Raw genomic sequence first — 14,825 nt, forward strand, 5'->3', positions numbered from 1 at the left:
GCCTCCTCTCCCTGCCCCTTCCCCGGACCGGTCCCCCTCCGACTCCGTTCCCCGGGCTCAGAGCGTCCATCCTCCCCCTCCCCCTCCGCTCGCGGCCCCTCCCGCAGCCAATCGACGTGCCGCCTCCCGCGGCCCCGCCCTCCCCGGCGGTTCCGGGCGGGCCCGCGGAGCCCAGGCCGCGGGTGCGGAGGGTGGCGCCGCGGGGCGGGGGCCGATGGGGCCTGGCTGACGGGCGGCGCCGGCGCGGGGCTCTCCTGCACGCGGGGGTGCGGGCCCTGGGGGGCGAGGGAGCGCGGCGGCCCGCCCGGCATGGGCCAGTCGCGGCCTGGCGGGGCCGAGGCGGAGGCGAGGGCGGCGCGCGGGCCAGGCCTGCCGGGCGGGCGGCCCGGGGGCTGAGGTAGAAGTGGGCGCGGAGGAAGGGGCCGAGCCAAGGCGGTGGGTGGAGCGGCGAGGGGGCGGAGGCTGGGCCGCGGCGGGCGAGCGGAGTGGCGCGCCTGTCCGGAGCTTGGCGGCGGCGGCGGCGCCTGAAGAGGCTGGGGCGGCGGCGGGCCCGGACGAGCGGCCGGAGGTGGCGGACGAGGCGCCGGGGGCCCCCATGGGCGGGTGTGTGGGCGCCCAGCACGACTCCTCGGGCAGCCTCAACGAGAACTCGGAGGGCACAGGAGGTAGGTGAGCGCCGGGGGGGCCGGCTTCGGCCCCCCATTGTTCCCGGCCAGGCCCGGCCACCTGTCCCGGCCCCTGCGGGCCGGCGGGCTGCGGGCCCGGGGCCCCGCGCCCCTTTGTCATCCCCTCGGCCACGTCACTCCCCGCGCCCCGCTTCCGGCCGCCCCGCCGACGCGGGGTCGCCGCCCGCTCTCCCCGGCCCCCGAGGAAAGTCGCCCGCGCGCCGGGCGTGTCGCCCTCGGCCTCTCGACCCCGCCGCCTCGGCTCGGGAAACTCGGGCCAGAAACTGCCTTTCTGGCCGCCTGCTTCCCTCTCCAGCCCGTTTAATTATTCAGGGGCAGGATGGCGGCGCTGGGCTGCGGAGAAGCGGGGGGGCTGGGGCGGGGAGCCTGATGCGCTCCCTCCGACGGGCCCCGCCACATCTCCGCACCCTTCCTCGTTCGGCGGAGTTGGCTGGTCTCAGCTTTCCCGAGTTTCAGATGACAGCTGCCCTGGTTGGTTCCAGTTTGGCCATTTAAACCTGCGAGTTCCTGGAGCTCGGCTGCGAAGTCTCGAGTGGCCGCAGGCATTATTTTAAGGAGGGGTGGGGAGACGGTCTGCCCGAGTAAAACGTGGCTTCCTGCTCCGGCACGGGGGTGTTGGGCCAGTCCGCCGTCGGGGTGGGCTAGTCGGATTCCTATCCCTCTTACGTAAAGGCAGATATGTAGAATAAAAGTGAAAGTACCTAAGAGGCCGACTTACCCCAGTAGGATCAGTACTTCAAAAGTTTTCTGACGCCGGACGCGCTTCTTTCTGCTTGATTGTAAATAGCAGTTTGCTGAGGAGAGGTATTTTAGTTCAGTTGGTGTTGTATAGCAGTATAATAAAATTATTCTGCCGTAACTTCAGTGACCTTTTGCTGAATCCGTTCTATAGCTTGTTGGAGGGTAGAATGTTTTAAAGAAGAAACAGCTTCTAGCAATAGCGGAGATGACAGTGTTGGTTTTGTTCCAACCTTATGTTAGCTGTCTCACTATGTGGGGCGTATTTACAAGTTCCTAAACTAAATTGTTTGGTCGTGAAAGGGTTTACAACTTTTTCTTAACATGCTAACATTTAGACCAGTTGCTTGCCCTGTCACTTAAGCTCCGTCCAAAAACCATGTACATCCAACTTTTGGCTGCTGAATTACATGATAGTTAGCCATACCACTCCGTTAAAATCTGTGGGCATCCTGTATGACTAAATCCTGGACAGTTTGAGAGCTCAGTGAAGTGTGACTTGAAAAAATCGTCCATGAAAATGCTACTTTATAGTGCATTTCAAGTCGTAGTATTATTACGTGGTGGCACATTAACAGTGAGATCCTTAGTGACAATAAAGCAGGAGGATAAAAAGGGCATGATTTAAAACAGCTTTGGGTTGAGGTCAAGTTGGGGGTCAAAATGATTCTTCCTGCGACAGAAGTGATCATTAGTGGTAGTGAGGTATATTAGTATGTACTTGTTATAGATGGTGTTTAGTTTTTGTTTTTTTGTTTTTTTTGTGAGGAAGATCAGCCCTGAGCTAACATCCATGCTAATCCTCCTCTTTTTGCTGAGGAAGACCGACTCTGAGCTAACATCTATTGCCAGTGCTCCTCCTTTCTCTCCCCAAAGTCCCAGTAGATAGTTACATGTCATAGCTGCACATCCTTCTAGTTGCTGTACGTGGGACGCGGCCTCAGCATGGCTGGACAAGCGGTGGTGCGTTGGTGCGTGCCTGGGATCCGAACCGGGCCGCCAGTAGTGGAGTGCGCACACTCAACCGCTAAGCCATGGGCCGGCCCGGTGGTGTTTAGTTTTAATTAAAATTTTTTCACAGTCATTTACAAATTCTAATAAGCATTTATCTCCTCTCAGCAATGAATTTGAACCAATTTATTTAAGCCTTTTGGTAGTGTGGTTTATGACCAGCCAGGCATTATTCGCATGGGCTTTTAAAAGTGTGAAGTCTTAGCTTTTGGTAATTTTTTACCAATGGCATCTAGTTAGATAACTATAATATCAGTGTTTTGAGAACTGAGTTCCGTGGACCTTAAGCTGTGCTATACTTTTCCAGAGTTCAGAAAAAAGAAACTTCACCAAACCTCTTTATTTGGCCCTGATGTAACTGGGGTGGAGGATGGATCTGTGTGGGATAAAAGGATTATTTCTGGAATTATGGAAGCCTTTATTCTCCATTATTGTCATGATAGTTAAGAGTTAATTGTGGTTTAAAGGAATTAGCTCAGGGGAGTGTTTCAGGTTAACGTGAAATAGTTCCTATTATGGTAGGTTTTTGTTGGGAAGGGAAAGACTATTTTTCCTAAGGGTGTTGGCACAGGCCCTTTGCTTTTCAAAATACAATATGTGGTGGTTAGAGTTTTAATCTGGACATACTGGGTTATGAAAATTTTTTTTTATCAACATGGAGTAAAATACAGTTTTCTTGATGCTTCTCATGATGGATTTAAGGTTTTCATGACAGATTTAATTGTATTCACAATGTTGTGCAAACATCACCATTTTAGAATGGCTTGACCTTTTCTGAATATCAGCCAGCCTTACTTAAAATGACCTTTTTTTTTTTTAAACCTTTATAGGCCGTTTGAGGTACTGTACTTTCCCTTTCCCTCTGGATCTAAGTCGCTTATGTATGCAAATAATTGTGTGTATATTGAGAAAAACTTCCTTACTAAGTGGATTACTTCTTTGAAGGAATTTGGGAAATTTTTGCAAAAGACTGTGGAATATGGAAATGGCTTAATTCACATTATAAGATTTGTATTATCTATTGTTTTTGGAATATTTTGTAATATCTTCCTCTGGCATTCCTTGCTTAGAATTGAGTTTTTGAGTTTCAGCTACTTTGACCATTTTTTAATGACTAATTTTAATCAAGACAGGTATGTTATAGAAATATGCAAGATTATTTAACAGTTCTCTCCAGGCTTCTATGTTCCTAGAATTTCCAGTTGTTTTGACATTTTTAGACAGCATATTCTGTATGGTTTTCTGCCTTATTATGATGACATTGTGATGCTGAAGTTGGCACTTAGGACCTCTAGACAAGGCTTAAACCCATGGTATTTGCTAAGAAATTGAATCTCTTATGATTTTTTAAAATAAGAAACATGGTAAAAAAACAATAAAATGAAATTAATTTTTTTTTTTTTGTAAGGAAAATTAGCCCCGAGCTAACATCTGTTGCCAGTCCTCCTCTTTTTGCTGAGGAAGACTGGCCCTGAGCTAACATCCGTGCCCATCTTCTTCCACTTTATATGGGACGCCGCCACAGCATGGCTTGACAAGCGGTGTGTTGGTGCACAGCTGGGGTCCGAACCCCAGGCCTTCACAGTGGAGCACACGCGCTTAACCACTACGCCACTGGGCTGGCCCCAAATGAAATTAATTGAAGACAGCCAACTAGCTTCTTATTTTGTTCACCTCTTTAATGTACGTAGTGATGTACAAAATAGGTTCTCACTTTCTGGGTGTGTCATTTATTCTATATATTCAGTGATATCCCAAGAGGACTGGTGGTCACAAGTTTCCAGGTTTATAGTAGGATAACTGAATGCTGAACATTCTTTATTTCAGAATGTCTTGAGAATATCGTGGAATTCTTTTGGATATCCATTTATAGCACCCTTAAAGACACCTACTTGATGAGTAACAATGGTTTTTGAATAATAACAGCTACCATTTATCCAGTATTTATTATGTAACAGGTATTGGGCTAAGTGATTAGGTTCTCTCATTTAGTCTTCAATAACTCTGGGAGGTAGATAATATCTCTTATTTTATAGATGGATTGAAGCCAGGGGAAATGAAATAACTTGCTTAACATGGCATAGCTTATAAATGGCAGTCAGAACTTGAACTCAGGAGTATAATAAAGAATGCTAGTTTTTTGTTCTAGTTTCATTTTTTTAATAGTAGTAAAATACATATAAAAGTTGCCTTTTTTGTGTGTGTGTGTGAGGAAGATTAGCCCTGAGCTAACATCTGTGCCCATCTTCCTCTATTTCATGTGGGATGCCTACCACAGCATGGCTTGATAAGCAGTGTGTAAGTCCGTGCCCGGGATCCGAACCTGCGAACGCCGGGCCACCGAAGTGGAGTGCGTGAACTTAACCACCACACCACTGGGCTAGCCCCAAAAGTTGCCATTTTTAAGTGTACAATTCAGTGGCATTAATTACATTCACAATCTGCAACAGTCACCACTGTGTATTTCCAAAATTTTTCATCACTCCAAACAGAAACTCTGGATCCATTAAGCAATATCTCTGCTCCCCCCTCCTCCCAACCCCTGGTGATCTCTAATCTATGTTTTGTCTCTATGAATTTGTCTATTCTAGATATTTCATATAAGTAGACTCATACAATATTTATCCTTTTGTTTGTGGTATATTTCACGTAGAGTAATGTCTTCCAGGTTCCTCTTGTTAGATCAAATATCAGTACTTCATCGTTTTTATGGCTGAATAATATTGCATTGTATGTATATGCCACATTTTGTTTGTACATCTGTTGATGGACATTTGGGTTATTTCTACTTCTTGGCTATTGTGAATAATGCAGCTGTGAACTTGGGTGTACAAATAGCTGTTTGAGTCCCTGTTTTTAATTCTTTGGGATATATACCTGGGAGTGGAATTGCTAGGTCATTGGGTAATTCTATGTTTACCTTTTTGAGGAACTACCCAACTTTCCCACAGTGGCTGCACCATTTCACCTTCCTACTAGCAACGTACAAGTGTTCCAGTTTCTCCACATCCTCACCAACGCTGATTTCCCATTTTTTAAATTATAGTCATTCTGGTGTGTGTGAAGTGGTATTTCATTGTGGTTTTGGTTTGTGTTTCCCTAATGACTATTGATGTTGAGCATCTTTTAATGTGCTTGTTGGACATTTGTATATCTTCTTTGGAAAAATGTTTATTTAAGTCCTTTGCCTATTTTTTTTTTTTATTAATAGACTTTATTATTTTTTTTGTGTGTGAGGAAGATCAGCCTTGAGCTAACATCCATGCTAATCCTCCTCTTTTTGCTGAGGAAGACCGGCTCTGAGCTAACATCTATTGCCAGTCCTCCTCCTTTTTTTTTTCCCCCCAAAGCCCCAGTAGATAGTTGTGTCATAGCTGCACATCCTTCTAGTCCTTTGCCTATTTTTTAATTGAGTTGTTTGGGTTTTTTTGTTGAGTTGTAGGAGTTCCTTATAGATTCTGTATATTAAACTCTTATTGGATATATGATTTGCAAACTTTTGTTTTTGGTGAGGAAGATCAGCCCTGAGCTAACATCCATGCCAATCCTCCTCTTTTTGCTGAGGAAGACTGGCTCTGAGCTAACATCTGTGCCCATCTTCCTCCACGTTATGTGGGACGCCGCCACAGCATGGCCTGAGAAGTGGTGCATCGGTGCGCGCCCGGTTTCTGAACCCGGGCCACCAGCAGCGAAGCACGCGCTCTTAACTGCTACGCCATGGGGCCGGCCCTGATTTGCAAATATTTTCTTCCGTTCTGTAAGTTGTCTTTTCACTCTCTTGATGGTATCCTTTCATGCACAGTTTTTAATTTTTATGAAGTTCAATTTATCTATTTTTCCTTTTGTTGTCTGTGTGTCTAGTTTCAGTTTAAAATATATATTTAATCCTTCACTGATGTAGAAAGAATAAATCTGTAACCAATAATTCACAAATCTTATAACTAACGTGCTTTCTTAACTATGGATAGAACGCTGTTTTAAGTTATTTCCTGTGTCTAATCTGGTGAAAAGGTTGATTAGCAATGAAATGGTTTTTGAAAAGTTGACAAAGGTAATCCATAAACCCACTTCAATTTCTTAATCAAGACATGATTGTTGTATTTTCTGGGGAAGCATTTTACAATCAACGAGCATTGAGTACCCACAATATGTGCAATGTTGTATTGGTTGCAGTTGTTCCAAAAAAATGACTCGTGATCCTATTTCTTGAGTATGTCAGAATTATTTTTTAGGAAAGCATAATAGAATATGCACACATGAGACAACTATAAAACGCTATATAAACAGATTAAAATACCATAGGATAAACTGTGCAAGTGCCAAGGGAATAAAGCAAAACAAAGTGATCTCAGCTGTTCCAGGGTGTGGTCCCTCCACCAGCAACATTGGCATCACCTGGGAGCATGTCAGAAATACAGAATCTCAGGCCTTAGCCCTGACCTAATAAGTCAGAATCTGCATTTTAACAAGTTTCTCACATGATTCCTATGCACAGTAAAGTCTGAGAAGCACTGTTAGAGGATTGCTTCCAGTGGGAAGAGACTAAAGCGAGGAACCCGTTAGGGAAAAAATGACATGAGTTGGTGGTTTACTGGATGTAGGGATATAGAAAAGAAAAGAATCTGTGAACTTGGGTGATCAGGAGTATTGAGGTGGCTTGGCGGGTTTTGGGGAATAAGAGCTATTTGGGGAAAGCCATTCACCTTTCAGTATGTTAAGGTTTAGTTGACAGAGAATTTTTAAGTTGAAACATCATTTAGGATGGTGCAGAAGTTTAGTTTTGGAACTCCTAGATGTTCAGGATTATGAATGTGGATTTTGAAGTCAGCTGGGAGAGGTTGACTGAAGGTGTAAAAGTGAATGACTGCTACAAGTAGCTGAAAAGAGGAAAGTACTAAGAATTGAGTCATGAAAACCTCACAGAAGGTAGAGAAATGAGAAATCACCTTTCAGGCACCTCTCAAGGCCTGACTCTATTAGGTGCTTAGCGTACCAAATTTTGTTGTATTATTGGGAAACAAAAAGACAGGTCTGCCTGTGAAACTGATCTGATTGTATTTGAACAGACCATTCTTTTTTTTTTTTTTTTGGTGAGGGAGATTGACCATGAGCTAACATCCATTGCTGATCTTCCTCTTTTTTTGCTGAGGAAGATTGGCCCTGAGCTAACTTCTATGCCAGTCTTCCTCTATTTTGTATATGGGATGCTGCCACAGTATGGCTTGATAAGCAGTGTGTATGTCTGCGCCCAGGATCTGAACCTGTGAACTCCCGGCCGCTGAAGCGGAGAACGCGAACTTAACCACTATGCTGCTGGGTCGGCCTCAAGCAGACTCTTATAATTTCAGAAAATAATTTGGTTTGTTAACTTTTCATTCTAGTGTGGTTTTTGCAGAAATTCTAGCTATAGTTCTTCATATCGTAACACAAGATAGACTGCTTGGGCATTCAACCCCAGAATATACCGACAGCCCTTTTGAGGTTGGTGTACTTCAGAACAAACACCTTCTCTACAAGACATTGGTTACTTTCTTCACCAAGAATATCATGCATCTCTCTTCCCTGTGTATGTTGAGTGTCCCATATATTACTTCTACACGTCATCTAACTAGGTTGTTTATTGAATTTTCTTATGCTTCTGCTCTTAGGGCTATACCTGTAATAAAAAATGAAACAGAATTGAGCATGAGGAGGACTGAAGATTTGGACTCCTCCTAGTGTGACAGTCAAAGTACAAATCTTTCATATTTTCTCGGTTGGTGAGCTCTGGGGCTTTATGAGAGGGATGCATAAAATTTCATACCAATTGGAGGGAGACATCCTGTGAAATAGGAGGCATTTACTTGATGTAAAGCAGAGGCTGGCTGATTTTACTAGGAGGAGTGGAGTTGGGAGAGGACCAAAAGAAAAATAGGCTGCAAGTAGGTGTAGGTTGGAAATACAGTGGTACTCTGTGTGGGTAGGTCTGGTAGGTATGAGAACTAAATTTAGGTCAGGGAAGCTACAGTTGGAAAATGCTGGGATATGGGGAAAGCTGAATCCTCTTTGGGAAGAGATTTAAGCACTCGAATTTACATTAAAAATTGACGTGAGTTGTTGTAGCCCTTGCCTAGTCAGCTACCTTCCATTGGGCTAGTCCCACTCTGTTTTCAATTTTCTACTGAATAAAGGGTTGAAATTTTTTCCCAGTCAAGATTATCTTGGAAAGGCATTTTTAAAGAAGATTCTCACTGTGGATATTAGGTGGGCTGTTTTTTTAATCTCTGATTTTATTTAGGAATCAGTTGCCAGTGTTATATACTATGGACAGAAGCTTTAAGCCATTAGAAATGAAGGAATCTTCATTCCTCTGCTTTTTCGTAACCTTGGTCTATAACATCACTCTTTTCTGGAGAAATTTTAATACATGGATTTTATTTTTAAATCTGATTTTCTTACTTTAAATGCAAAGCTTTGGCAGCACCTTGCTAGTGGTACTGTACCCAGGTGAGTCTTCTAATGAGAATGAGTTTTGAGTGTTAATTACTAGTAATAAGGAACCCTTGCCTTTATGTTTTATAATTTTATTTATTTTTTTCCCCCAAAGCCCAGTAGATAGTTGTACGTCATAGCTGCACATCCTTCTAGTTGCTGTATGTGGGACCCGGCCTCAGCATGGCCGGAGAGGTGGTGCGTCGGTGCGCACCCGGGATCCAAACCCCGGGCCGCCAGCAGCGGAGCACGCGCACTTAACCGCTAAGCCACGGGGCCGGCCCCCCTTGCCTTTATGTTAATGAATTAGTTATCTCTCTTGTGGCTTTTGATGAAAACACATTCTTGTTGCAGGAAAGCATTAGGTTGATTTTGGTAAGCAGCGTGATCATATTAATTGGACATGATGATCAATTTGCTGATTTAGTGATTCTCTCATTTTTCCTTACTGCAGACCACCTGAATGGTTTATCTTCATTTGGTGGACCACTGCATCTGATTCTTCCCGCCACCCCTCACCATCCCTACCCAGCTTTCTGCTTCTGCTTATCGGGCAGTACTAGGCCACCAGCAAGCTCCTCATGATTCTTGGTAGTTCAAGGACCGTAGGTTGAGACTTTACTAACGCATATGTACTTAAATGATGCATGTGTGTTGGCCCAGAACAATCAGCATGTATTCGTCTTGCGTCAGCTGCTGTGACTTGCAGTCAGCAAGAATCAAGTTTGTTTTTGAATATATTCCATATGTTGAGCTAAGAAGTTAAATATTGCTGAGTATACATTGGGTGTTGTAATGCCTTATTTTTGCATGTTTGCAGTAAAACTTTTAGAAGTTTCCATTATAGCTCTCTTTTCAGAAATGAAATTTCTCTTGAAGTTAGATGTTTGTGAAAAAGAGCAATATTTACATGTGAAAGTTATTATTTTTTTTGTGAGGAGATCAGCCTTGTGCTAACATCTGCCAATCCTCCTCTTTTTTTTTTTTTTTTTTTTGCTGAGGAAGACTGGCCCTGAGCGAACATCTGTGCCCATCTTCCTCCACTTTATATGGGACGCCGCCACAGCATGGCTTGACAAGCGGTGCGTCGGTGCGCGCTCAGGATCCGAACCAGAGAACCCTGGGCTGCTGCAGTGGAGTGCGTGCACTTAACAGCTTGCGCCACCAGGCTGGCCCCCTGAAAGTTATTTTAAATGAATTTTACTTGAGTATGAGGTCTTAATGATTTACGTTTGCTCAAGACTTGACAAGAAATGAATTAGTGGGCTGGCCCCGTGGCTTAGCGGTTAAGTGCGCGTGCTCCGTTACTGGCAGCCTGGGTTGGGATCCTGGGCACACACCAACGCACGGCTTGTCTGGCCATGCTGAGGCCGTGTCCCACATACAGCAATTAGCAGGATGTGCAACTATGACATACACTATCTACTGGGGCTTTGGGGGGAAAAAAAAGGAGGAGGATTGGCAATAGACGTTAGCTCAGAGCCGGTCTTCCTCAGCAAAAAGAGGAGGATTAGCATGGATGTTAGCTCAGGGCTGATCTTTCTCACAAAAAAAAAAGAAATGAATTAGTGACTTTTGGGCTTTTCTGATTAAGTTCTTACCCTCACAGGAAACGATAAGTTTTTGCATTTGTTATAATTGTCTCATAGGTATAAGCAAGGTCAGACTGCTTCTTTGCGTCGGTTCAGATAGTTTCCATGCTGGTGGGCTATGTGACAAGAGTATCAAAGGGACAGAGTGAAAAATAGTCCAGGTCATTTAGTTGTGAATCTGCTTTGTGATAAACTATCGCTTTCAGCTCAGGGCACTTTATTTTTTAGGTGAGTTAAGATGCTTCTTCCTGAAACTTTTAAAAATAGCCAGTTTCCATTATTTCTAACTCCCAGTGCTTGAAGCTAACTATAAATAGAGATATATATAAAGCCTGCTCTGTGATATCAGGTAGCTATGGTCTAATGGAGGAATGCTACAGTTAAATAGGAAGAATTTGGGGGCCGGCCCCGTGGCTTAGCGGTTAAGTGCGTGCTCTCCGCTGCCGGCGGCCCGGGTTCGGATCCCGGGTGCGCACCGAGGCACCACTCCTCCAGCCATGCTGAGGCCGCATCCCACATACAGCAACTAGAAGGATGTGCAGCTATGACAGACAACTATGTACTGGGGCTTTGGGGGAAAAATAAATAAATAAAATCTTTAAAAAAAAAAATAAATAAATAAATAGGAAGAATTTTAAGTCTGCAAAGCAATGAAAAAAGTATTACAAAAGTTTAAGGAGTGGTGGGGAGCAGAGTCAGAAAGCTTCACTGAAGATGTGGTATAAGAAGTTACTCTTGAAAGGCAGTAGATAAAGAAAGGGCAGACGGGTATTCTGTATGCAGAGGAAATTACTTGCATAGAAATATGAAAAAACATGGCATTTTTGGGAATTGGCAAGAAGCTCGTGCAGGAGATAAGGTGAAATGTGAAGTTATTACCTGTTGTCAGGTTTTGGAAGGCATAATTGCTATAATCAGTAGACCAAGTTGTGAGACAGTATTATAGGTGATGCCAGTTAAGTGGTTTAAAAATTTTTGTTTGTTTGTTTTGTGCATCTAGCAATTAAACTAATTCCCATTTAATGCTGCATTCTGAGGTTATTTTATGCAAAATGCTGATGTACTAGGTTATTATAGTCTTTAACAGGTTTTTATTCGTTTGTAATTTTAATGGTATTGTTACATATTAAGCATAAGAAATATGTTTAACTTTTTTACATATACACTTATGTGTTTGTCCCAGATCAGTCTTTATTCTTGGGTCCCAGTTTTTTGGTATATGGAATAAGATTCTGCAGACCTGCCTGAGTTTTAATCTCTATTGTGAAGAGGCCTGTGATACTTTGGCTCGGTTTCTTCCATTGTTGAAAAAAGAGAATGGAGTAGATCATCTTTATCAAGATTATATGTATTTCTTTTTATAGATGTTTTTTGTGTGTATGAGGAAGATTGGCCCTGAGCTAAATCTGTTGCCAGTCTACCTCTTTTTGCTTGAGGAAGATTGTCCCTGAGCTAACATCTGTGCCATTCTTCCTCTCTCTCTATATTTTTTTATTTTTTTAATTTTTTTGTGAGGAGATCAGCCCTGTGCTAACATCTGCCAATCCTCCTGTTTTTTTTTTTTTGGCTGAGGAAGACTGGCCCTGGGCTAACATCCGTGCCCATCTTCCTCCACTTTATATGGGATGCCGCCACAGCATGGCTCGCCAAGCAGTGTGTCAATGCACGCCCGGGATCCAAACTGGGAAACTCCGGGCCTCCGTGGCAGAGTGCACGCACTTAACCGCTTGTGCCACCGGGCCAGCCCCCCTCCTCTATTTTTTTTTGTATGTGGGATGCTGCCACAGCGTGGCCTTGACAGGCATTGTGTAGGTCCGCGCCCAGGATCTGAACCTGCAAACCCCAGGCCACCAAAGCAGAGTGCGCAAACGCAACCACAACGCCACTGGGCCAGCCCCTTTAAACATTTTTAACGACAATTTTCAATACTTGAATACCCATCACCTAGATTAAACAAATGTGTGTGTGTGTAGTGTGTATAAACACACACACGTTTGTTTAACTGTTTGAAAGTGAGTGGACATCATGACACTTCAACATGCGTCTTTTAAAAAATAAAGTTGTTCTCCTACGTAACAACAATACCATTATCATTCCTAAGAAGATTAACTATTATTCCCTAAGATCTAGTCCATCATCAGAATCCCCCAATTGTCCCAAAAAATGTCTTTTATAGCTTTTTTCCCCCAAAATAGGACTCATTCAGCATTAGACATTATGTTTGTCACCTAACCTTTTTAAATCTAGAACAGCCCCTCCCCTTTTCTTCCCTTTGACGTTGACTTTTTGAAGAGCTTATAAAACATACCACATTCTGGATTTGTCTCATTGTTCCCCTGTGGTGTCATTTAGTGTATTCCTCTGGCCTCCGTATTTTCTTCAAACTGGAAATTGAGTAGATCTAATTCTAATAGAATATGATTCTTTAACTATTTCCTAGGCTATAGTGGATCCAAAATCCAAACTTTTCCCGGTTATTTTCTGCTAACTTCCAACACGGGGATGATCTTTCATTACTGAGTAAGTCTGAGCCTTTTCATTTTCCCACCCAGAAATAATGCTGCCATCCTCTGAACTTCCATAGTACTATTCTTGTAGTACTTATTCCCCTTCTGTTTTTTTCCCCCTAACTTTCTTGAGGAATAATTGCCAAGTATAATTGTATGTATTTAAAGGGTACGGCATCATGATTTGATATACATATACATCATGGAACTGTTGCCAAAATCAAGATAATTAATACATCCGTTACCTCACATAGTTAATTTTTTGTGTATGTGTGGTGAGAATTGGTAAGACCTACTCATCAACCTTCAAGTATACAATACTGTATTATTAACTACTGTCACTGTGCTATATGTTATATCCTCAGAACTTAGGCTTCAAATAACTGAAAGTTTGTGCCCTTTCATCTACATCCCCTTCTCCCATTTTTACAAAAATCTTCTATCATGGTTATTTTTGTGCATTCCTTATCTTCTTGGAACGTAAGCTGCGTTGGACCTGGGACAGAGACTTCAGTTCTGTCATAATACTTGAGGCTCAATTAACAATTGTGTGAAACACATCTTTGACTTTATAGTGGCCTTAGGGAGACAGTAATATTCCCCTAATAGAAGCCTTGCTTAATTCTAGAACAAGAACTTTGTTAAATAGGACCATATAGTGTAATGAAAAGATCTGGGAGTCAGAACCCTTGGGTTCTAGTTCCACCTCAGTCTCTCTATATTTATGACCTTAAATAAGTCACTTGACTTCCTGGTTTCTGAGTTTTTTCTCATCTATGAAATGAGCACATTGGATGAGATCAGTAGACTCAAACTTCGTCAGTCTTTGACAGACTTGATTGAATCTTCCTGTTTAGGTGTATCTTACACTGAACACTAACATACCAGCCTCAGCATTTGATTTCCTTTTATTTTGATTGTACACAGTCATTAAAAAATAAAAATAATTGATTGAAAGTCTCATAAACTTCTGTAGGAGATTTTTTTTTAAGTTTGAATCACTGACACTATCAGCTGTACTCAAAACTTAAGGTAAACACTAACATTATGTCATGCAGTATTATGGCTTATGTTATATTTTCACTAAGCATTGTTTGTTACTTGTTATGATGAGAGCATATACTGAGCAGATGCGTCTGAGCTTGCTGTGAGATTGAATGGAGCCCAGACCTCCATGTACTGTATTAGCGTTCACTGTACAGTGTTACATGAGTGGACACGTATGTGCTGTATTAACAGAGGACACCATGCAGAGCTGTGGTTTTTCCAATCAGTGACACGTTTATAAGACGTTCCCTAAGTTTCATGTATGCATAGACATGGCAAGAGAAGCTTCATTCCGGTGTCTCCATGATCACTTTGACCCAGCAGCATAAGCTAACATGTTTCATGATGGTCTTTATGTTTGAAATTTAAAAGTGTCGTACTTTTTATTATGGTTCTTAAAAATAGCAAAAATATATTTTACAATATAATTTGAATTATATTGGTGGAACTCTGGAGTAAGTGTTTGTTTTGTTCTCTTGAGTTCTTTGGGACCAGTTTTAAAAATCATATGACTATATCCTAGGAAAAATCTTTACCTAACACATAATTTCAATCAATTTTTCTCTACTCTTAGGATAGGTGTACTGTGTTGGGCATTGTTTTAGATATTTGGAGTTTTACAGAATTACTGAAAGAATAGTACTATATTAATTAAGAAGTTTACACAATTTAGAGAAATAAAATGCTACCCAAATTAATTTTAATGCTAAGAAAACTTTAAGAGCAAACAAAGGAAAGATATAACATTAAAAATAGCGAAGGTGGTGCGTATT

The 14,825-nt window shown here is 42.6% G+C and overlaps 1 protein-coding gene across 2 annotated transcripts in view; it reads left to right on the forward strand.

Moving 5' to 3' along the window:
• Positions 1 to 286: 286 nt before the first annotated feature.
• UBTD2 (ubiquitin domain containing 2) overlaps positions 287 to 14,825 on the forward strand; it is a 61,721-nt gene continuing 47,182 nt past the window's right edge. Inside the window, exon 1 of one of the 2 annotated variants that reach the window (XM_087429415.1) lies at positions 287 to 665. In XM_087429415.1, the coding sequence (XP_087285541.1) occupies positions 596 to 665 (70 nt within the window). In that variant the 5' untranslated portion in view covers positions 287 to 595. The remainder of the gene's footprint in view (positions 666 to 14,825) is intronic. The other variant, XM_004428521.3, reaches the window with a different exon arrangement.

Source organism: Ceratotherium simum, chromosome 4 (genome assembly GCF_057802395.1).
Source record: "Ceratotherium simum simum isolate JZ-2026a chromosome 4, ASM5780239v1, whole genome shotgun sequence".
Classification (NCBI taxonomy): domain Eukaryota; kingdom Metazoa; phylum Chordata; class Mammalia; order Perissodactyla; family Rhinocerotidae; genus Ceratotherium; species Ceratotherium simum.